This window comes from Manis javanica, chromosome 14 (assembly GCF_040802235.1).
Source record: "Manis javanica isolate MJ-LG chromosome 14, MJ_LKY, whole genome shotgun sequence".
Taxonomy (NCBI): domain Eukaryota; kingdom Metazoa; phylum Chordata; class Mammalia; order Pholidota; family Manidae; genus Manis; species Manis javanica.
Window position 1 is genome coordinate 50582963 of NC_133169.1, and position 24657 is coordinate 50607619.

General features: G+C 51.8%; 1 protein-coding gene across 2 annotated transcripts in view; it reads left to right on the forward strand.

The window, feature by feature from the left end:
• Nucleotides 1-24657, forward strand: part of ADAMTS2 (ADAM metallopeptidase with thrombospondin type 1 motif 2) — a 221152-nt gene that overhangs the window by 159500 nt on the left and 36995 nt on the right. For both annotated transcript variants that reach the window (XM_037002116.2, XM_017657011.3), the window contains exons 5-10: nt 290-373; nt 16437-16593; nt 20924-21029; nt 21683-21826; nt 22218-22350; nt 23693-23806. In XM_037002116.2, coding sequence (XP_036858011.1) covers nt 290-373; nt 16437-16593; nt 20924-21029; nt 21683-21826; nt 22218-22350; nt 23693-23806 — 738 coding nt within the window. The remainder of the gene's footprint in view (nt 1-289; nt 374-16436; nt 16594-20923; nt 21030-21682; nt 21827-22217; nt 22351-23692; nt 23807-24657) is intronic.

Consider the following 24657-nt stretch of genomic DNA (forward strand, 5'->3'; position numbering starts at 1 on the left):
AATGGGTCACTGTCTCCCCCAAATTCAGGCTCCCGGTGAAGGATCCCTGTGCTGGCAGGAGGGGGTGCTGAGGAGGGGCTGGTAAGAGGGGCAGGTGGTGCAGAGGGAAAGGAAGGGATGGATTCAGAGTTGACAGTTATGTCTGGGTGGACAATGTAGGAAGGGCAAGAGTGGAGGCAGGCGTCCCAGGGCGCTGGCCCAGGGCTGGTTGGGTGGTGATGCCATTTGCAAAGCCAGGGCTGGTCCTTGGCCTGTGGCTCCTGCTGACGCCTCCTCCATTGTCTTTCAGGTCAATGAAATCTATCACGACGAGTCCTTGGGGGCCCACATCAATGTCGTCCTGGTGCGGATAATCCTGCTGAGCTACGGGAAGGTGAGCAGGTCATCCCACTGTGGGATGAAGGGGGCCATCCAGTGAGGCTCGGGTCTCCTTTGAAAGTGTTTATGTTTGCCCAAGCTGCCCTGCCTCTCCCCAGCAGCCCTGTGGCTCCTGGAGGAAATGAGAAACTTGTGAGCCATCCCTACATTTCTGTTCCCCATCCACCCTCTCCCCTTGTTTGACAACGAAGGTTCTTTTATTACTCAGGTGTGGTGAAGCTACAGATCAGAGGTGACTACCATGGAAAAGATGGTTTATTACTCAGAGATTGTGGCCATGCAGGGTCACACGGGGAAGCACCAGGGTGGGTCAGAAGGCAGAGGGAGAGGGGACAACTGTTGTCTGTGCAAGAAGGACCGGGTGAGACAGGAAAAGCAGGCTTAGGACTGGCTGGTGCAAGTGAGACCAGTGGGCTCTGGGACAGGGGGGCTGCCCCTGGTTGTCTGGTATGTGACTCCACAGGGGGTGAATTCGGGCAGGGGATGGTGGTCAGAGTGTGAGAGTCCAATGAAGGAGATGGTTAGGAGTGTGGACTCTGTGTGGGCTGGTTTGCATTTGAAAAGTACCCTGCAGAGTGACCTGCCCACTCTCCCTGGGAATCGGCTAACCCTGGGAGGGGCAGTTCTTCTAGGGTCTGCAAGACCCCAAATATCAAAGCACAGAGCATGAGGTTGTTAATACACCCCTTCCTTTGACATCTGCCTGTGTTTTCTTTTAAAAAAAAATTTTTTTTAACTGAAGTATCATTGATATACAATCTTATATTGGTTTCAAGTATACAACACAGTGGTTCAGCAGTTGTCTGCATTATTAAATTCTCACCCCCTTTAGTGTGGCTATGATCTGTCAGCACAGGAAGATGTTACAGAACCATTGACTATATTCTCCATGCTGCACTACTGACCTGCTTGTGTTGTCTTCCCACACCCTCCTCTTCTCATGCCACAGAGCTTCTGCTCTGACTGAGCTATCTTGCCCTTCCTACCTCCTCTTGCTGTTAAACTTGGAAGCCTCTTTCCTAGCAGTGTGGAGGGTCTGTGCAGCAGGGGCGGAAAGCCCCCAGAGTTGGTGACCTGGTCTGGAAAGACAAGGAGGTGCCTCAAAAGGAGAGACAGTGAGGAAGAGAGGACCCTGTGGTGCCAGCCTGCAGGGACTGAGCAAGTGCTTATGCCAGGCAGCTCAGAAGCACTTTCCACAAATTAGCTAACTTCAGCCAGGGACAGATGGGGAGGTGGAGCTGTGACAATCCCCATTTCTCAGTTATGGACAATGAGGCTTAATGTGGTTCAGGGCCATGCTGAGTGAGTGTCCATGTCATGTGGTCCCTTGGGAGTTGGGCTTCTCACCTGGGCACTAAAGTCTCCAGTTCATGGTCTGGCCTCTCTCAGTATTTAGAAAATCAAATTATAATAAAATCAAGCATATCAGACATGGTAATTATTAAAGGGTTAGCTCCTCTGCTCAAAGGCAGAGACTCTCAGTCTCAAAAAATAAAATTGAACTGCACACAACTTACAAAGCCTCCAAATGACAGTGAACGACTCATGTGGCAGGACAATTCCAGGAACAGAGTGGACCTTGAGCCCACTCTCCTACCATGGGAAGCATGTCACTCTAAAGTGACAGAAGTGGGTGCAGTGAGGACAGCAGTCCTGACCCTTCACATACCTGACAAGGAACATAATATATCAAAGCAGACCATCAGAACAAAGGACAAATTAGTGAAAACCTAACTTTGGGAGACTCCTGAAGCTTTTTCAAGACCTTTGGCAGATTACAAATTAAAAGGCATAGAAGTTTGAATGATATAATACATAAAGTTAACTGAGTAGTTATATCAGTTTTTTCATTGCCCTACAGAAAGGGCATTCCTTCTTTTTGAGGAATCATAGAACACTTAAAAATTACAGTAGGCCCTAAAGAAAATTTCAGTGAATTTTACACAGCAAAAACTGTTCAGACTAGCTTCTCTGACTCAATGCCCTAAAACTGGGTGGAAGAAAGGGATATATAAATTGAAAAGAATCCAATCTCTTTGAAAAATGTTTTAAACCTCCTTGGAAGGAGAATACTGGAGCTGCAATCGCAGACTATTTGGAAAACTAATGAAAACGAGAGTACTACGGATCAAAACCTATGGTGTGTAGCCAGAGCTGTTTTGAGAGGTACATTCACAGGTTCTTTCCAAGATTACACAAGAGAAAATGAAAACTAGTTAATACTACATTGTACTCAGTATATTAGAACAAATGTCAACAACCAAAAACCTATAAGAAATAAGGAAATAGTTCAGAAATTAAAAAATTAGAAAAAGGGGAAACAATAGATTCATCCAAAAGGCGTCTTGGAAAAAGCAAACATCTGGTATACTTTATCTAGAAAAAAAAAAAGGCAAAGAGAAAGCACAAACTAAAAGATGAGAAAGGGTATATATAATATAACCACACCAGGGTGCTCATCCTGGCAGAAGTGATCATGTTCAGGGCAGTTGCCACACTAGGCGGTTGCTGAGAACTCCCACTTGGGCCTTCTCAGATAGGATGGGCTGCAGCAGGCTCCCCAAGCCTGGGTCCAGATGCTGCAGATGCTGGGGAGGGAAGGCTGGGGATGATCCTAGCCCAGCAGTGCAGTCCTGGCTCCCTGCACAGGCTCAGGTCTCTGGAAAGTCACAGATGGCTGACTCCTGTCCCTCGTGAAGAGGCCAACGACTGGTCTGGGTGCCAGGTGGCAGCTCGTGTTTTCCCCCTGGTTGCTCCCATATTAGCTAAAGAGAAAAATACAGAAGCTGTATATAGTTAATTGCTCACCAGTGGTGGTGAAAGTTCAGCTTTTATTTGGCCTAAAAACTTACCAGGGATGATAGTGGTAATTACTCCATGGAACAAAGCCTAGTGTATTTTAACTGCTCCCTGGTCCCTACCCAAAGCCGTTTCTTCATCCTGTTCTGTTTTCTTTAACCGTTGCAGGCAGGTAGAAGGACTGTGTGGTCACAGTCCACCATGTGCAGAAGAGAATCAAAATCTGAAGGTGAGAATTTGCGGATCTCACAGTCAGGGGACCTGGAGGTCCTGGGAAATCAAGGATTTTCTGGGAAATGAGAAAATGTCAAAGCTGAACTACAAAAAACGTAGAAAACACTGTAAGTCCCACAACCATGGAGGCAACTCAAATTCTTCACTATTTCCAGTTATCTCAAAATTACCTCTAGAGAGTCAGAGCATCTATTTTGCCAGTGCATTCTTACTCATTTACAAGGAATTGTTAAAGATAATACCGTACCATATATATACCTATACCTATATGCATATTTATATATATTCTGAAATCCACTAATTTATTTTTATAGCCAGTGTGATTCCTACACTCGAGCTGCCAGAGGTAGCATGTCCAAGACAAAGTACAGAGCTGTCTCACTTCTAAAAATAGATGTAAAAAATCCTTAGACTTTAAGAGCTTAATTCAATAATGCATGAAGAGAGACTCCCACACGAGAATATAGGGTTTATCCTGGGAATACAGAAATTGTTTAATAGCAGGAAGTCTGTCCATGTAATTCACACCCGTTTGCCAAATGACAAAACTCACCATCTAACAAATACTTTCCGAAGGGTTTCTGTGTGGCAAGTGCTGTGCTGGGTTACTGACGTGGTCTCTGTCCTCAGGGACTGCTTCTTGAGTGGAGGGACAGACAAGGAAACCATTCTAACAGTGGGCTCAGAGGCTTGTGGGGGAAAGGTGGGGATGGCGGGCCTCAGTACAGGGTCAGGGCCCTAGACTGCGGGAGGAGACTTTTCAGCTGCGGGAAGGGAGTGAGCAAGAGAAGGGCCAGCACGGGGGTGTTTCCAGTTCACAGGCGGAAGGGGAGAGAGCACGCGGCCGAGTCTGACTGGAGGGGAGAAGGCAGGGATGGAAACATGAGACACTGACGCTGACGGAGCCACAAGGAGCGGAAGGCATGAGGGCCCTGCATGCCCCCACCCGGGGTCTGTTTTCTCACGAGAGCGGTTTCAAGTGGGAGAGTGACATGCTCTGACTTGCATCTCTGAGGTCTTGGGCTTGGGTGTGCAGAATGGCAGGTGGGAGCAGTGGCTTAGGCAGATGTGGGCACATTGGAGAGAGAGCAGTGGTGGCCTGTACAGGAGCCCCTCCCCTCCCCCAGCGCCACAGGGTGGAGAAGGGAGAGCAGATGAAATAGAACTTTAGGAGGCCAGATCAGGAGGCCTTGGGTGCCAAGGGGATGGAGGTGGAGAGACACGAGCCCCTGCTTGGGCAGCCAAGTAGACGCCACTGCGGAGCCCTGAGATGGAGACATAGGAGGAGAAACAGGGCATGGAGGAGAAAGGCCATCCCAGTGGAGAGGGCCAAGGGGAGGCTGGCATGGGGTCGGGAGCACAGAGAGGAGGGATGGGCATTGTTTGCAAGGGCGTGGTGCGCAGGGAAGGGTGGTGAGTCAGGCCCATCTGAGAAAGCCCCAGGAGTCCCGAATGCTAGAGGGCGAGGGGCGTTCTCGGCTCCATAGGAGCTCAGAGGCTATCGCCTGTTTTTTAAAATCTATGCAAACTAGTAACAGATGGTAACATGACAATCAAAATTTTATTTGAAGGTAGAAAAAGAAGCACATGTCCCTAAAAGTGTTCTCCACAGCTAATTCTTAGGATGTGTGTAGACATTAACCCAGGAAAATAGAGGAGTTCTGTGATCAAATATGTCTTAGAAATGCTTAAAAAACAAAGTTAAATGTATTCCTGACAGCAAAATTTCTCAGAAACTTTACTAAGGAAAAGTGAATCTCCAAGAGATGGCTACACATACTTCTCCAACCTATTTCTCCATGGACCCCTTTTCCTCATGTAATCCACATTCTATAGAACTTGCTTTGGGTAATGCTGCCCTCATTGAGGCAGTTCCAGTAAAATTGGCAACAAGAAAGAGACACATAACTTGTTACTGAGGGTCTGGAAATTCTAGACAATGTCATACGACATGAAACCAATATTGGGAAAGAGCAGATCAAATTATGGTTGTTTGCTGATAATTATGTGCCTAGAAAACCCAAAATAATGCATTGTAAAACCTTTAGAGTTAATAAAGGAGGTAATAAATGTGGTCAAACATAGTGATAAAAATTGATCATTTCTGTGTGAACCCACAATGCTCTGGTAGTAGGGATAATAAGGAGAGCAAGTTCCCATGACAATAGTAACCAAAAATATTAAATGCCTGAAATAGTCCTAACAAGACAGATATAGGACCTTTAGGAAGAAAATTTCACATTGTTAATGAAAGGAAAAAAATAAAAACAAATGAAGAGTCATATGCTGTTTCTTACAGGGAGACTGCATATGGTAGAAATGTTAGTTTTTCTTACATTAATAATTGGAAACTTGATGACATGATTCTAATATTCACTTGGAAGCATAAATAGTTGAGAATAGCTGAGGAAGCCTCGACAGCCAAGCAGACGAAAAGGGATTGTCTTCAAACATCTTGTAAACCGAAAATAATTAAAATCATACCATATTTGCATAAGCATTAACAGGCCAATTGAATAAAATATATAGCTCTAGAAACATCTCTCACACAGATAACTTAACATGTGATATAAATGAAATAGTTATTAAGTGTTATAAACATGATAATTGTCGTGTATAGTAAATTATGTACATCATATGATAAGTATAAGCCAATAAAACAATCAGCTATTTAAACCATACAAATCAAGAGGAAAATACTGGCTGTCATGGGCTTCCTAAGCATAAATACTATAGAAGGAACTGTAAAGGGGAAGATAAGACATTTGAATACTTAAAATATAAAATGTCTTGTTTTATATTGTGCATCAGTATAAACAGTATATATAAACAGAATATAAATATTTACATTTAAATATGTTTGCAGGTATATTAAATATTTCTACTTAATATATTAAATTAATATATAAACTAATATTACAAATAATATTGTGTGTCAAATAATAATATTGTGTGTCAAAAAACACAATTAAAAGGGAAACCATAAGTAGGAAAAACACTTGCAATATGGCAAAGATATCCTAACATGAAAAGCTCTTATAAATCATAGGAGAAACAGAAATGGCAATGGCAAAAACAGTTAACAGAAGAAACACAAATGGCCAAAAAAAAAAAGGAAAAATACTTAACTTTACTATTAATCAAAGAAATACAACCATTTGCCATTTTTAAAGCATCAACCATGCTAAGATGAAAAAGAGACATTTGTGGCTGGTGTGGGTGAATGAAACAGTGCGCTCTTCTGGGTTGAATATAAATGTGTACACATTCCTAGAAGGGAATGTGATGTTATCATCACTGCCCTGACAAAGGTTTTCATGTTTGCCCCTGTAACCTGGCCAGAGTCCGGTTCTGAACCCAAGTTCGGCTGCTCATCACTCGGAGGAAAGGTTGCTTTATTCAGGAAGCCAGCAACCTGGGAATATGTGGACTGATGTCCCAAGGCCATCTGCAAAATGCTGTTCCAAGTGAGGGGCTTTTAAAGAGGAGGTAGGACCCGTTGTCTCGGCTGCCGGAAGTAGGAGAGGGCTGCGTGTAGAACCGGCAGTTAATTATTGTCCCTTAGTCTCAGTTTCAAGGGTGCTCCAGGTGAAGTTCAAGGTCTGGTAACACCACCATTCATTCATGTCTCTGACTCTCTCCCGAAGCAGTTATCAGAGCTGTGGACAAAGCTTTAGGAACAAGGCAAAGTTCAGGACCTTATTTCTAAGTGTGAAAAACTGAAAAAAATCTAACTGCCCACTTATGGGGTTAGTTAAATAAATTGTAATGTGGTGGGGACTTGATAATGGGGGGAATCTAGTAATCACAATGTTGCTCATGTAATTGTATATTAATGATACCAAAATAAAATACATTATAATATATCTGTATGATAGACTGTGAGACTGTCAATAAATCCCATTTTCAGAGCACGTGAAGGGGCGTTGGGAAATAGTTGCAGCATAGGGTAAAGCTTGTTTGCCTTCTGAGAAAGGATATAAATCGACAGTATGATCTCAATTTTGTGAGAAATGTGGCAAAGACCAAGATACACAGAAGTGCCAGCCCTGACTTTTTATTATTAAATTCCGTAGACGTGAAACCACACTATCAAATTGCTGTCAAAATTTTCACTCCTGTATTATCTCATGTGGACAGGAACAGTCTGCGTCCACAGGTCACAGGCCCCACTTTGCACAGGCCAGGAGGGGAGGCCCTGCTTTCCTGAAGGCCCCTGGAGGGCATGCTGGGCATCAGGGGGAGCAGATGGTGCCTGGGACGTGCCTGCTGTCCAGGAGCGGGCCAAGAGCCACCTGTGCACTCTGAGTAAACAGAGTGGGGTGCCCTGGCCACAGTGGCTGGGCAGATGACCCCCCAGCCGGGCTCTGGGGGCAGAAGGCACAGCATTCCTGTTCCAGGGAATGACTCTGCTCTTCCAGAAAAAGCCCAGTAGGACTTCTGGAGTCCAGGATGCTTCCAGAGACTGGCTCACGGTGAGGATGAATTCTGAGGAGCTGCTCTTCAAGGAACCACATGTTCCCTGTCACGGAGTGAGGCCCCATCCCTGGAAGGACTCAAGCATGGCCGAACCAAGGTGACTTTGAGGAGAGGCACCTGAGCTGTGCCCCCTGAACTCCAGGGCACCCTGAGGGTGTCATGAGGTCAGACCCAGACTCAGGGCAGAAAGTGGCCCAGGCATTCAGATCCTGTTATTCATCCCCAGTTGGAATGGAAACAGACCAGTGCGCCCACCTTCCGCTCCCCGGAGCCTGTGCCCAGGCCCTACCAGGCTCCAACGGGGAGAAAATTGGTGGTGCTTGTGTGAGTGGCATGTTGTTTGTCTTCTAGCTTATGAGAAGCCTCTGAGTTATCTCAAGTTTTTCCTAAAGCAACATATTTCTTCATTTCTTAAAAGAAAAAAAAAGCCAGCAGAAGAAAAGAGATTATCTTATTTCATACAGTATGTCATCAGCCAGAGCAGAACATAGGCAACACTTGAGGGCTGCATAGCAACTGGCTTTGCAATTGATTTTTTTGAGAAGGCACCAGAGCTACTGAACTGTTCTCATTTTCAGTATTTCCCAGGATGATAGAAATCAAAGCAAATGGAAATCAGAGACTTGGGGACGATCAGAGAAGAACATAAAGTATCTTGTCATGAAAGACCAGGTCAAGACAAAGTGTGGAAGGCTTGTAGGAATTTCTCAGTGTTTCAGGGGAAGGTCTGGGAAATTCTGACTCTGAGTCTTGTGGTGGAAGCCAGGAGTGGAGAATGCTGACCGGGCGGGGCCTCAGTGTCCAAGGGCCCAGTGTCACCATCCTCTCACTGGTCCCAGGCTGCCACCCACCTGCTGTAGACCTTGGCTTCCCTCTCTGTGAGAGGCAGCATAGGGCATTCAGAACTCCCAGGGACAGCCCCCTGGTCTCCCCAGAGTCTGGATGCCAACTCCCAGCCCGATGGGTTTCAGGCATGGTGGCCAGCCCCCAGCCACTGGGGCCCCACCGGCTGGGCCCAAACTGCCAGGGTCCAGGGAAGGACGAGAAAGCGCAGGGGTTGCTCCTGCTCCTGGGAGGCCTGCCCTCTTATTTCCTGCAAGCCTGCATTGGCTGAGCCTGGGAAGGTTCCCTCTGGGAATAGCTTCCCAGCCTCTGGGAAGATGTCTGGACCATGCCTTCATGATATGGGAGTCCCATGCAGTGACTCCTCTGGCGTCACCTGTGTTGCCGCCTGAGATGCCTGCCATGGTAGCCCTGAGCTCTGTACACCGCCTCGCACATTGGAGCTGCCTGGAGCAGAGGAGGCCCTCAGCATCAGGGATGCCCACCTGCACCCACACAGGGTACCATGTCAGTTCCAGCCCTGTTGAGCCTTGTGGGACCTCCAGTGAGATATTCACCATTCTGAGCCTTAGTGTCCCCAGTAAGATGGCACAGATACTAGCAATGGCAGCAGTAACAAGGGTGTCTATTGGAGTTGCCGCCTGCAGTGTCCCCTTGGGGTCAGGCCCTGTCAGAAGCCCCCTAGGTGACTTCTCTCCCTTCATCCTCCCGTGGAGCAGTCCTGTTGTCACCCCCACCTGACAGCGAGGGTGCCGGCTCCAAGAGACCAAGGGTGACACAGTGGGGAGCCACTTTGCTCTTGGGACTGTTATCCTGCAGGCTGTGGGTGGTGAGCCCCAGTCTCCTTGCCCTTACCTAGGGTGGTCCCCCAGACCAGTGTTTCCCCTGCCCCAAGGGCAATTTTGCCACCTTTGCTCCCAGGGGGTTGCTAACAGCATCTAGCAGCTAGAGGCTCGGATGCTGCCCAACACCCTTCAAAGTGCAGACAGCCCCCCAGCAGAGGTTACCTGGCCCCAAATGGCAGTAGCACCGAGGTCGAGGAAGTGCTCTCTGGCTCCCTTGAACCCAGCATGCCAGGCCTTCCACAGGGCTGGGCTCTGTCTGCTGCCCTGTTTCCTACGGGTCTGGGAGGCAGGGCAGGGCAGGAGCTGCAGTGAGCCAGAGCTTTGTGGGGCTGAAGCCAGGTCCCTGGAACGTGAGAGCCTGGAGCTGTGGGCGACCCCTGCAGGTGGGCCAGTTCCCCGAGACTGGCACCAAAACTTCATCTTTATCATCATCACCATTACAGCAGCAAGGACAAGGGGCATTTGTAGGTGCTGACCATTGTGGGCAGAAGCTATGTGCTGCTGGCTCTGCACTGTGTGCCCATTTTGCAGATGGAGAGCTCAGGATAGTGAGGAAACTTGTCCAAAATCATGGAGCACTAAAAGATGAGCAGGTCTCCAGCTCCAGGTGAGCCCCACCTGTCACTTGCCTGTACCCTGATGAGCTGCTGCATGGATTTATGGCCTCTGGGGCTCCCTGAATGTGGCTGCAGCAGCAGAGCCTTCTTGTGGCCTCGTGTGGTTCTGAAGACTGGCCTCCAGACTGCCAGTCCCATTTTCCTGCTTTCCTGCTGTTTCCTTGACCAAAGGAGGGAAAGAGCATAAATAATTCAGTCCATTCAAGAGCAAACGATGGAAAAGTCAAAGAGCAATGATTGGAACAGAACTTTTTGCACAGCTCTTAATTACCTTCTTTAGGGTAGGACACCAGAGCTGCCTCTAAGGTCCTCCTTGTCCCGGTGCCCACCGCCACTTAGAGCTATAGCCCCAGGATCCTGTGGCGGGTAGCCGGCCCAGCCTCGGCACCGCCGTTCCCGGGGCAGCAGCGCCACCTGGTGGTCTCCTTAGGGCTCTGCCCCTCCTTTCCTGTCCCCGTGGAGAATGAACACCTGGAAGGCCACCTCTCCCTTTTTCTAGAGGTGAGACTTGGGGAGAGTTCCTTCAGTTGTCAGAGGTGTGGCTCCTCATCCAGAAAACAGTGTCATAGAAGCGCTTATGGGCAGTTTGTTGCACAGATCTGATTGGATGATTATGTTGTCAACCTGGAGCCCCGCCACACGCTCAGGTGGGCCAGGCCCCAGGGTGCAGAAATGCCCCATCCACTGCCTCACTGCAGCTCCCCTGGACAGCTGGCGCACGTAGCTCCCTCTGGGGAAGGGCCAGCTCGTCTGGGAGGTCCACAGCTGGTTCTGCAGCCACCCCCTTGCTTTCCTCACACAGGGTCCATCCCCACCCCAGCACAGGTGGGAACAGGGCGGGTCATACAGAAAGCCTTTCCTGGAGACGCCTGTGCAGAGATGAGCAGGCAGCCAGGAGAGGCCTTTGGGGCCTGAAGGAACACGGGTGATCTAAGTGACTTGGGTGAGAGAAACAGGCAACTCGCAGTCCCTTTCTGTCCCTTCAGAGAGACATTGAACAGGAGAAGTAGATGAGTCTCCTCTCCTTGCTCGGAGGAGAGCCGCAGCTGGTGCACCATGATACCTGGCATGGTGGGGAGTGGCAGGGTCATGGGGCCCAGAGAGAGCGGGGCCGCGGAGGGCTGTGTGGGTGTGGGCTGGGAGGCAGAGGAGTGGGAGGCCGGCTGGTGGCAGGAGGGACCACTGAGGCCCAGGTGACCCTCCTCCCGGGCCCTCTGCATGGTCATCCTGTCACTGAGGGGCCCTTTGAGGCATGGGGAACCTACGGGGAGGCCGAGGCCTCTGGAGACATGGGAGGAATCGGTGGAGGGAAGTCCGGGCCTTGCAGCAGGAGGTAGGAGCTCACGGAGGGCTGCGTGGGGGTCGTTGCCAGGCAAACCTGCTTTAGTCTTTCTGAACCTATCCCATGGGCCTAACTTGGGTCCCAGACCGTTCTCATAGGGAGAGGGTGGGCAGAGCACCCCGAGAAGCAGGAGAGCAGACCCGCCAAGCTCTTACACAGTGAGGAGCTGGGCAGGGAAAGGTAGTTCTGCGACCATGTTCCTGTGCACTGTGGGCCCCACGAGGCCCCCTGCCTGCAGTCCCTCCCCATGCTCCCTCCACAGGCCCCTGCCACCCAGCCAGAAACCTCCCTCCTCCTGCAACCTGCCAGCCCCACATCTCTCTTGCTCATCTCCTGCCACCTCAGGGTCCCAACTCTGTGGATATGGCACCAGCTACACCCCACTTCACACTGTTCTGCTTCTGTCCCCACTCCCGCCTCAATGTCCTGGAGGCACCCTTCAACTCACCGCCTTCCACCCATGGTCTGTGTCAGGTTGCGGGCTGGCCCCTGGGAACCCCACGACCTCCTGAATGCCCCGGACCTAGCAGGACAAGGACCCTGCCCTTGGTTCCTTTGTGCCCGTCTGAGATGGGCCAGGACCTGGAGAAAGTGGGGCGTGGGCAGAGAAACGGGAAACACAAGCAACTCCACATCTCAGATGCCAAGAGCCCTGAAATCTCCCTCCCAGCCCCTCGGGTCTCATCTGGGCAGCTGGTCTATGGCCCCCTCGCCCCAGGGCAACCCCTCCCCTGGAAGAGCCTTTGGAACTGAAAAGCCAAGAGCGAGCCCCAGAGCTTCTGCTATGGGCCAGCAGCACACCCCTGTGGGGCTGGAGAAAGCAAGTGGCGGGCTGCACCTTGGAATGGGTAAAGGAAAGGAAAGGCAAGAACAAAACGCAAACCAACATTTTAATAAATTATCCTGCCACAGCGGCAAACTCACTGTGGTCGCTAGAGGGGCTATGGACCTGGGCTAAGCCTTACAAACCCATCATCGGGGAGGAAGCTGGTGCTCGCCAGTGTCAGGCCCAGCTGGAAGGACATGTTGGAGGGGCTCCCTGCTTGGGGGCCTTGATTCCAGGGTTCTCAACCTGGTGACCTGGGTGTCTTGTTTTTGTCCACATAATTTAAGTCAAACATTTACTTTGAGGTGGCTTCTTTGTAAAATCCAGATTCAAAGACTGGCCCAGGAAATCCACTCTGGCAGCTCCAGGCCTCTGTTCTGGCATGCCCAGAAGTAGACTGGCACCGAGTGCCATTGCCCCATCAGCTGTGCACGGGCTCCTTGCTGTGCTTCAGTCCTCACCACTCCTTATTGCCCCACTTTCTTTATCACAGCAGGAAGTGTTCCTCTGTACCCTTAGCCCTTCGAAACTGGCAGAATAGAAGACTTATTTTTCCTACAGTCAACCTGCCTCACTGATTTCATCACCTGCTTCACCTCTGTAGGTACTTGGGTTTGTAGCACCCTCCCAGCACTTCCCACGCACCCACCCCCCGAGCACTCAGGCCTCTCTGCACCCCCAACTGCTCATCCTCACTCTGCCCCAGCCTGGCTCCTGCCTGAGCTCTGTCCCCTGCCCTGTGGCCTTACTCCTGCCCTCTGACCCTGATACAGGTGTGCCTTTCTGGTTGGATTCTTGAGTCTGCTCAGAGATGTGACCAGAGCTTTTCTCTCACCCATGTGGGACATAGCGAGTGGCTGGACTCCAGAGACCAGCCATGGGCTCTCCTCTGCCAGCCACCACCCTGCCTGGGGTTCCCATGTTTCCCCCAAGGGAGAAGGGGCTGCTCACGATTCTCTGCTTCAGGTGACAACCACAACTCATATCGACTTTCTCAGAAGGAATTTCCCGACATGCATAAATGAGATGCACCTCTGTGGCCTGTGGCCTCTAGGATGTCCCTTGGGGGCCCTGCCACCTGGTATTCATGCTCTGGCTTAGTGCCCTCCCCTCCTCAAGGGTGGGCAGAACCGAGATTCGCTTATAGACTTCAGCTTCTGTCTCGGATATGCTCTGCCAGCTGCCTCTCTGGTCACTCACACCGCAGGAGGCAAGCCACGAAGTGTGCAGAGACCCGCTCAGTGTGGCAAGGAATCCTTGGCCCAGCAGCCTGTGAGGAGCCGAGTCCTGCCAGCAGCCTGGCGTTGAGTGTGGGAGCCTTCCAAGGAGATTGCCGCCCCAGCCCCAGCTTGCCAGCAAAGAGCACCCTGCTAAATTTGTGCTGGATTCCTGACCCACAGAAACCATGAGATTACAAGTGTCTGGAGTTTTTCAGGTCAAAAAGTTTTGGAATAACTTATTATGCACTGACAGATCACAGACAGACCCGTGAAGGCTGGCCTCGGGCCTGGGTGAGCCAGGTGGCCATGTGAGGTTGCCCAGCATTAACCTCTCACCAGCTCTGTGTCAGCTCCTTCCTCGGGTGGGGTCTCCTCCCCTGGTGGCAAGGGGGCTCCAGCAGCTCCAGGCTCCCAGGCTCACCCTTTCTGACACCTTGGCCCACTTTGGTCATGGGTTCCCCTGACCCAACATGGTGCTGGCAAGACGAGGTGCTGGGATGGCCAGGCCTGGGCCCTCCACCCCTGAGCCTGGGGTTCGACCCATATTAACAGACAAGAGGCTGGGCTGCTGTTGTCAGAAGAGTAACTGCAGCCACCAGGGCACTGGAGGGGACCGAATAGAACTGTCTGAACACATGCCACTTTGGACCCTGCAGGCAGACAGGTTCATCATGGAAAATACTCTCCCGACATTTGGGCTGGGAGATGGGACCTGGGGCAACAAAGCCTTTCCACTGGGGGCAGCCTGCGAGGCTGCTGAGCCGCGGTGGGCTCTGCACCATCCTGGGTGAAGTGGTCACCTGCGGCCTGTGTGATCACCCTCTGGATTCATGCTGGCAATCTTAGGCTGGGTGGGCACAACCACAGGCCCCAAACTCTCGCACCGAACCAGAGCCACACAGGAGACCCCCTTTCTTCTCTTTCCTCCCAAAGCTCATGCCCTGGAAGATCCTCTCCCCCGAGTCCTCTGTCCCAGCTGCGGCCCCCCAAGGATCACCACCTGGGGGTGGATGGACCTGCAGTGCAGTGTGGTGCGGATGCCGCGTCCCCTCCCTCTGTCCCTCCTGGGCCGGTCGGGGTGGGCAGAGCTGCACTACAGAAGCGAACGAGCCCTGCGCGCCCGCGGCTCACAACAGCGAGGCCTCGGTCCTGTTCGCACTGTGTTTTCAGTGTGAGTGGGCAGAAGACTTGGGCCTCATTGTCACTCAGGGACTGACTGGGTGGCAAAGCAGCTGCCACCTCAGCATTGCCGGTTCATATGGGAGATCTCTGGAGGGTCTAGTGTGCTCAGTTCAATGCTCCAGCTGGGAAGAGACGCATGTCACTTCTGCTAATAGCTGGCTGGCCAGAGCTGTTCGCACATTCCTCCCAGTCATGAGGTGGCAGGAGTGCCCCCCTCTCTCCTCCGTGGGCTCTCCATCTCTGTGCCAGTGTCCTGCGGGTCCTGGTCCCCAGACCTCCTGCTCCAGCCTGTGACTCACTTGACTAGGACTCACCCCAGCTTGTTAAGATAAGTAGCTTCATATCCCAGGAATGGCGGCTCTGTGCCTGGGACTTGGGATCTGGCCCACCGTCTTGTAAGGCATTGACCCAGGTAACACACAAGACCCCTGGCCCATGACCCGCCCTCCCTAGCCTTGAATCATTCTTCCTTCTTCTGGAACACCCTGGCTTACTAGCAATAGTTTCTAATCTTTGCTGCCTATGCACACGAAGAGAGACATGGCTATGCTTGATGGATGTATTTATGTAAGAGAAGAAACAGAACACCTCATACATTCTACCAAGGAGTGCATTTCTCTACGTTTATGGACATTTAAGGTATCTTTAAAGAGAAAAAGGACGTGCTCAGGACTCCGTGCTTGGAGGGAAACCTCTTCAGTAGTGGGAGCATGTGGGGAGAGCAGAAACCAGAATGCCTGGTGTAAGGACTTCAGAGAGAAAGGGAAGCGTGCCACTCACAGGAGCCTTGCTTCTGAGATGATACAGTGGTGTTTTACTTGGGGAGTCAGTTTAGGGCAGAAGGTTGAATATAGGCTTTGCTTTCAGGCTTTCTAGCTGTGCATCCTGGGGCAAGTTACTCGACCTATCTGAGCCTTGGGGTGCTTGCTGCCTCCCAAGGTGGTTGTGCAGATTGAATGAAAGGGTGAACACCCGCACTATGATGCAGGGTGGGCTTCCGTGCTCCAGTCCTGTGGCCAGCTTGCTATCAGGTATGCATCATGATACAAAACAGAATGTGGTGGCACCCAGTGGCCTCCTGTCGGTGTTCCTGAGGGAATTATCTCTATGCCCCTGTTCCTTATGTAGCTCATTTGCTTTATCTACTGCAGTTTTTTTTCTCTCTCCATTGTCATTTTCTGTGAATCCCTTCAAACGGGGAAAACAGGATCCTCCCTTTTCTCTGGGTCTTCCTGCCTTACTGGGAGTCCCGTGTTCTTGGCCCTGGGCCCTGCCAGAGCCATGAGCTCTGCAGGGTGAGGTCTGAATTGCACTTGCCTCCTGTGCGCAGCCTGCACGGACAGGACAGGTGCCTAGTGGAATGCAGGAAGCCTGGGAGAGGGCGGGCTGATGGGCCTCTGGAGGCCTCTGATGGCCTCAGAGCTCTGCTTCCACATCTCAACCAAAAGCTGTGCAGTGGGTGTGGGGGGGAACTCGCGCACGTTTGCAGCCGGGGCGTCATTCATCCATTCAGAAGAACAGAGCCATGTGGGAGGGAGGTCCGCAGAGGGACCAGGCATGGCGCCACCCAAACCAGGTCCCCAGCAGGGGCCTGTGAACTCTGCAGCCTGCTCAGGCCCCATCTGGCCACCAAACGCTAACCCCTCTCCTCCGTCTCTCCCACCCCTGCAGTCCACGAGCCTCATCGAAATTGGGAACCCCTCGCAGAGCCTGGAGAATGTCTGCCGCTGGGCCTACCTCCAGCAGAAGCCGGATACAGGCCATGACGAGTACCATGATCATGCCATCTTCCTCACGAGGCAGGACTTCGGCCCCTCTGGCATGCAAGGTGAGCTTCACCCTGTGGGGGTGCAGGAAGGAGGGAGGCTGGGCGTGAGCACCTGGCCTTTCTAGTGGCCCTGGCCCCGACGAGATGTGTCAGGGCAGTGGGTGCTGAGGCTGCCCAGCCCAGTGAGAGCCTGGGGGAGTGCTAGTGACCTCCTGGCTCTCAGAAGCCACCAGGGCCTCTGACATTTCCCCTCGGAGACGGCATCCCCCTGGGGAACAGCAAAGATCTGACGAGGTGACCCAGGCAGGGTCTGGGGCTGGCAGCCCCAAGTCCGGGCAGAATCTGAGGCTAGTTTTCAGAGTTTGCTTTCCCTGATTTTGGGAAAGCAAATTTGAGTAAGTTTTCAACCTTTAACAATTAAGTGATCTTACTTAAAAATCCAAACTATATAAAACTGAGAGATATCTAAAGGAAGTTGACAAGTCTACAATCATAGTTGAATATTTTAACACACTCTCCTTTGTAACTGATGGGACAGCAGATAAAACCATCAGTAAGGATACAGAAGACTTGAGAAACTTGGCCTAATCGATATATATAGACTATTGCCACCAATCTGTTCTCTGTATCTATGAGTACTTTGGTTTTTGTTTTTTTAGTTTTTTAAGATTCCACATATAAGTGAGATCATAAAGTATTTATCTTTGTCTGACTTACTCCTTTATCCATCTGTGGACACTTAGGTTTCCCTATCTCTGCTATTGCAAAAGGGATTATTTTCTTGATTTCTCTTTTTGATAGTTCGTTGTTAGTGTATAGAAATACAACTGATTTTGTATATCAATTTTTTATCCTGCAACTGTACTGAATTCATTTATTAGTTCAAACAGTTTTTTGGTGGAGTCTTTAGAGTTTCCTAGGTATAATATCATGTCATCTGCAAATAGTGACAGTTTTACTTCTTCCTTACCTATTTGGATGCCTTTTATTCTTTTTCTTGGCTAATTGCTCTGGCGAGGCCTTCTCATACTGTGTTGAATACAAGTAGCAAGTGGGCACCCTTGTCTTGTTCCTGACCTTTCAGATTTTCATTATTATGATGCTAGCTTTTTGGTTTATCATATATGGTCTTTAATGTATTAAGGCACATTCCCCCTACACCCACTTCATTGAGAGTTTTTATTATAAGTGGGTGTTGAATTTTTTCAAATGCTTTTTCTGCTTCTATGGACATGAGCCTATGTCTTTATATATGAACATCATATTTGTGGATGTTTTGGATCTTAAGTAGATCTTAGATCTAAGATATGAAAGGTGAAATAATAAAACTTAAAGAAGATAATATAGGACAGTATCTCCATATTTCTTGGAGTTAGAGATAATTTCTTTACAAAAGAGATAAAAAGCACTAACCACAATGGGCAAGATGAGTAGTACCATATTAACATTAAAAGCTTTTATTTGTTAAAGGCACTATTAGTCCACTGGGGGAAAATATTCCTAATATGTCTAATAGAGAACTTATATATGAAATATATGAACTCTGACAAATGTATTATAATAATAATAAGCAAACAACCCTGTAGAACAATAGACAAGAAACTTTATCAGGCTCTAAAAAACCTGAATGATCAATCAATAAATACATGAAAGGTGCTCAGCCTCTGTAGACATGAGGGAAATGGATGAAAAGTGAAACAAGACACCAGACACGCCTAACAGAATGGCTAAAATTTAAAAAGACTGAAAATACCACATTTTAGTGAGGATGGGGCTGTTATTCTCATGCTCCGCTGGTAGGAATATAAATTGGTGCAGCTACTTTGGAAAACTGTTTAGCAGTATCTAAAGCCCAGAGTACATGTCCCAATAGCTACACACTCCTAGACACACACCCAACATGTGCAGGCACGTGTGCCCACGTGTGCATTATGCAGGGATGTTCTTCGCAGCATTACATGCAATAACTCCTAAATAGAGTACCTTAAATCCATGAAGAGGAGAGTGGGCAAAGGAATTGTGATATATTCACACAGCCAGGAAAAGTAGTACCATTGCACATCACACCATGGATGAATCTCAAACACTGAACATTGAGTGGAAGAAGCCAGGCAGAGAAGAATGTGTACTTCTGATTCCATTTATTTCCAGTTTGGATGCGGGCAGAACTAATCTGTGGTGTTAAAAGTGAGGAGAGTGGGAGGAAGGGGAGTCTTGCCTGGAAGCAACAAGAAGGGGTTCCTGCGGTGCTTGTCAGTTTTATTTCTTGGCAGGGGAAGTGGCTACCGTGGTGTGATGCCTTTGTGGTAATTCACTTGTTGTATCCTATGACTTATGCCTTTTATATTAAGTGGGCTCAACTTTCATTTAAAAAGGTGAGAGGTCCACCAAGGATTACCAGACATTTTTTTTTAACTTATAATATGAAAAAGATGGGCCTAGATCCAAAACAAAATTGGAAAACTGACTCCAGAGGAAACAGGTAATTGAGAGAATGAACTTCTTAAAAGAGGAATATTCCCAGAACCTTGGAGGAAATACAACCCTGAACGCAGAACAGATTGCGAGGAAGAATTGGAGAATAACAAAGAGTTTTCTTATGAAATTAAAGATATGAAAATTCAAAACTGAAATAGAAAGTCAAGAGTATCCAAAAAGATTAAAATATGAAGGAAAAGTTAGGAGACATGGAAGCTGCATCCAGGAGGTACAGTAACTATCTAGTAAAGCTTCCAGAAAGAGAGAACAAGAGCAAAATACAGTAAGAGAGAAAGACACAAAAATAATGATAAAGATACTTTTCAAATCTTCAGATCAGAAAGGCCCAAGATGGAGTGAATGAGAAATACTTGCACTGTAGCACAATCATGAGCAAGCCTGGCACACTGATTTGCTTGGGTACACTGACTCAAGAACAATCATCTCAAAATCTGCAAAGCAAAAATTAAGATTTTCATTTTCATTTTCCTATTACAAGGGGAAAAGACATAGTTAGATTACTATGCTTTCACAAACAAGTCTAAATCCAGCACACCGGAGGGCTGCCATGACCTCCTGTTTTGCTCTACTTTCCCCTTGAACAAATTGCCTTGAGGTCCTCCCTGGGGGTCTGAGAGGAGTGGGTGGGGCTGGGTCAGGCTTCTGAGCGCTGATCGGGGCTCCTCGCTTGGTGGGCCTCAAGGGAGACCCCGGACATCTTGGTAGAGGCCCCCTTTGGCACACACAGCTCTGGATGCACTTCTTTATCTCATCCAGGGGCCAGGGGCGTGGCCGCATTCTCTGGTTTCCCTCAGTTTTGGGTCGGGTCTCAGCATCATGCCCTCCCCTTGCATGGGAATGCCACCCTGGAAGGCTCCCCTTGGGACATCTGAAGAGACCTTGTGATGAGCCTCGGCCCCCCTGGGCCTCAGCTGCTGCACAGGCCGGCCGCCTGAGGCCTTCTTGCCCTCCTGCCTGGGCTGTTCCGGCTCAGTCCGCAGTCCTCCCCTCACTCTTGTCAGTCTCCGGTTCCGACTGCTTCCTTTGCCACAGAATCTCTGGGTTGGCAAAATGCCCTATGTCTCCTCACTGTTGCCTGCGATTCAGTGGTTCTTGCAAAGCTGCTTGACTGGGGTGGGGGTGGCCAGAGGGCCCTTGGGCATCTTTACTGAGGGATACGGCCTGCTGCAAACCCCTTCCCACTCCCACTCCCCACCCTCTGCCCTGGGGGTACCTTGCCCAGTCTCGGCTCCTTCCTGACATACCTCTGGAAGAGGGGAGCCCTTTGGCAGGAACGTGGCTCAGAATCTTCTGGACTGGAGGGAAGGGTTTGCTGGCCGAGGGCTCCTGGAGGCATGTCGCTCCTTCAGGCCCCTCGGCCGGTCCCATCAGCATGACTCAGGGAACAGCCTGGCGCCTTGGCTCTCGCCACCCAGCTCTGCCCTGAGCGGCTTCTGGGCGTAGCGTCACTGCAGGCCGCTGTGCACTGTGGCCATGGGGGCTCACCCGGAGGAGCAGGGAAAACCCTCCCCGGGGCATAGGCTCAGGCCGCGATGCCAGGCAGACAAGGGTCCGGGCATGTGCAGCAGCAGGGGGAGGTGGGGACAGCAGGCTGCCTGGGGGCCAGAAGGTCACTGGCTGACTGACTGAACAGGGAAGATAGGCGACACGAAAGGGGATGGCAGGGAGGAGGCTGCTGAGGTGGCAGAGTCCTTGCGGGGAGCCCTGCCATTGGGGAGGACCCAGGTGCAGAGCTGAGGCTGCTGACCAGGCGGGCATCTCCTGAGCTCTGCCAGTGGGCACAGTTGGCTCTGCTCTTTTGCTCAGGGGCAGTGGAGAGCTTTGGGGCCAGGGCCCCCGACTCAGGCAGGGCTTGGCCGGGGAGTTGGAGCTGCCCTTTGTCTCCTCCCAGGCTACGCCCCTGTCACCGGCATGTGCCATCCGGTCCGCAGCTGCACCCTGAACCACGAGGACGGCTTCTCCTCAGCGTTCGTGGTGGCCCACGAGACCGGTCATGTGTGAGTGGCCTCACCGTCCTTGTGGGGGAAAGGTCCAGGCCCAGAGGAGCCCCACTTCTCCTCTGTGCCCCAAGAGGGCCATGCCCTGGATGGAAAGCTCTCCGTATGTGCTGACCTCCCAGCACTGTGCAGGGCTGGCCTGAGTCCCCTTTCCGCTGAGGGAACAAAGCTGAGGGAGGAAGCACATGAGCGCTGAGTGGGTGCCATGGAGCCCCTGGGCTGGGGGCTCCTTACCCATGTTACAGATGAGTGACGGGGCCTCTGAGGGAGCCTTGTCCAGGGTAGAGCTGGACCCCGTGTGGGTGTGCATTCCCAGATACGACCTGTGCTTTGGAGCTCAGGGGTTGGGAAACGGCACAGGGCCCCAGATCTGTGCAGGGATGTGTGCCCACGCCACTGAGTGTGAGGGGAGGTGCCCGGAGACCCAGGGCCGCGATGCCTCCGCCTCCACGCGCTGTCCCGAACCAGGCCCCACCTGGAGGGCAGGATCCTGAGGGGCTGCCGCTGGGCACAGTCTCCCCAAGTGCCCCTGGCTCTAGGAGTCCAGTTGGAGGGAATGGGCACCACCTGGCTCGGGGGCATGCTGGCGGGTGGAGCCTCCAGGTCGTGCAGGCAGGTGACCTCCAGCCAGGCCACCTCGGCTTCCCGCACAGGCTGGGCATGGAGCACGACGGGCAGGGCAACCGCTGCGGCGATGAGGTGCGGCTGGGCAGCATCATGGCGCCACTGGTGCAGGCAGCCTTCCACCGCTTCCACTGGTCCCGCTGCAGCCAGCAGGAGCTGAGCCGCTACCTGCAGTGAGTACCACCCGTCCCCGAGGACAGCCCGCAGCCCCACCCTCAGCTCCAGGAGGGTGCATGGCCCCCGTGTGCCCAGAGCCCTCAGAACTCGGGTCCTTCAGCCTTACCACAGGGGAGGGGAGGGGAGAGGGCAGTGCAGGCCAGCGTGGCAGGGTGGGGGGTTCCCACTGTTAGGGGGCCTGACCTTGAATGGAAAGTGGGCACAGCAGCCCCACCTTTCACGGAACACCTGGATAGCTTACACGAAGAAAGAGATGCAGCAGGGAAACTGAGGCAGCACAGCAGACAGGCCGGCCACCATGGCTCCAGAAGGGGCTGCGGCTGCCTTACTGGCTGGGTGGCCAGTCCCGCTGAAGGCTGCTTGCGGCGCCCGCGTGTCCCCTCACAGCTCTTATGACTGCCTGAGGGACGACCCCTTCGCCCATGACTGGCCAGCGTTGCCCCAGCTCCCGGGGCTGCACTACTCCATGAACGAGCAGTGCCGCTTCGACTTCGGCCTGGGCTACATGATGTGCACGGCGGTGAGTGTCAGCCTGTGGCACCCGAGCGGCCAGGGACAGGAGCCTGCCCTGGACCTGAGAGGTGGCTGGTGTTGGAGCGCCTCCTGCAGGCGGGTGGAGCGCCCTCCAGAACAGCAGCATCTCTGGCTGTACCCACGGCTCCTCAGCCAGCCAGCCCCCAGTGCCCCAGACCTGGCCCTGGGCAGGGAGCATGCAGGTCACAACGGCTGTGACCAGGGAATCAGCAAGGGACGGCAGGGGCTGGAAGGGTCCCGTGATGCCCGGAGAATTCAGGAGGCTTCCCCAAGGAAGAAGTGAGGCATAAACGCTAAGTGGGAGGAGAGGACATCCCAGAAGGCAGGGATCACATGTGCACAGGCCTGGAGTGAGGGAACATAGCATGCAGAGGAGCAACCAGTTGTTCTTTAGGGTCGAGTTCCACGACAGAGCCATCAGCAGGAAATCAGATCATCAGAACTGAGTGTATCTGCTGATTGAGGTCCACGCTGTTTCAGGCAGTGTGGCAAGAGCTTTAGTGTCTCTTATGTTCTGACTCAGTGTTCATCTCCACTGCATTAAGTAAACAAGCAAAGTATTCCCATTGTACAGGAGAAAACTGAGGCCCAGAGAGGTTAGGTAATGTGCCTAAGGCCACACAGCAAGCAAATGGTGGGCCCAGATACTGATGCAGGCAGTCTGACTCTTGCATGACTGCCTAAAGAGCATGGTGGGGTTCACTCATGGGGATGGGGAGCTCTGAAAAGGTTTGAAAGGATGAGTGGTATGGCCAGGTCTGAATTTCAGCTGGATGCCTGGGGGATTCCCTAGAGGAAGGGCTGTCAATACAGGAAGAAGAAAGGCCAGGGGAGAGGTACCTGTGAGGTCCAGCGGACAGAGGCCAAGGTGGGAGCAAGTGCAGGGCATGCTGGAGCAGAGGGAAGGGCTTCAGGAAGGCTCCAGAAGGTCCTCAGCAGGGCGACAGCAGGGTGCCCACAGGGCCCTACAGCAGCAGTCGCCCCCAACCCCCAGCCATCAGCCACTCCTGGGGCAGAAGGATGCCCACCTAGCCTTATGCCAAGTATGCTGCTCCCAGCTGTGTGTCTGGGCTCCATGGCAGGTACAATGGCCAAGGCCTGGAGGCTGGGGGTGCCCAGCAGCCTACAGGGATGTGAAGCAGCCACTGTGCTCTGGAAGTTCTCAGCCTCAGAGTCCCAGAACTCAGGGCACCACATGGGCCTGGCACAGGCAGCCAAGCCATGCCTGGCTCCAGAGCTGTTGAAGAAGCCTCCCGGCGTGGGGGTAGCACCCCTGGAGGGTCCCTGCAGTGGAGGCAGCCTGGCAAGCTGCTGGTGCTCTCTTTCAGTTCCGGACCTTTGACCCCTGTAAGCAGCTGTGGTGCAGCCACCCTGACAACCCCTACTTCTGCAAAACCAAGAAGGGGCCACCCCTGGATGGCACCATGTGTGCACCTGGCAAGGTGAGTTGGGGCAGAGGGAGGCACTGTGGCACACACAGATCTCCAGGGGCAGTCCCTACAATTCCCTCGGGTCTGCTCGCTTTCTGATAACTCCCCACATGCAGCACCCCAGACCTCTGTCCAGGTGCCGGGCTGGCGGACTCACCTTGCCCTCCCTGCCTGAGCCAGGATCAGGGCAGCAGCGGGCATGCAGGCCCTGTGGGGGCAAAGGTGGCTCCTGCATCTGTGCATCTGCTGGCAGGAGAGTGATCCATGTGTTCTGCATGCAGCATCTTGGGGAGGCAGTGCACACCCCAAATTTTCATGAACTCAGTTTCAGAGACCGTGTGCCCAGCATAGAGAACTCCTGATGCCCTCATTCCCTGTCATGTGTCCCTGCAGAGTTGACAACTGGCAGGCAGGCGTAGTGACAGGGGCAGCCCAGCGTCTGGGCACAGAGTTCAAGGCCCAGGTCTCTCCTTCCTCACCGTGACCTTGAGCCATCCTTTCCCACTCCCACAAGTCACCTAACCGTCCAACTGACTAATCCCTGCATCCCAGGCTCCTAGCACATGGTCCCGCTCGGGACGTGCTGCCGGATGGAGAAGGGAAACCTAGGACCATAGTGGGTCAAAATGATAAACATGCCATTCCTGAAACAGAACTGGCTGCCTTTCAGCAGCTGTCTGACCAACCGGCAGAGTTCCCAGCCCCTGCTCGGGCACCTGCGCTGTCCATGGTACTTACCCGTGCCGCCCCTCCAAGTCTGCTCCGTGATTATGTGATGGGCTTTGAATTCGCTCTGGACACACGTGACCTTTAAATAGCCTCTCTATTGGGTGAAACATTTGTAGGTATTTGAACATATGTCT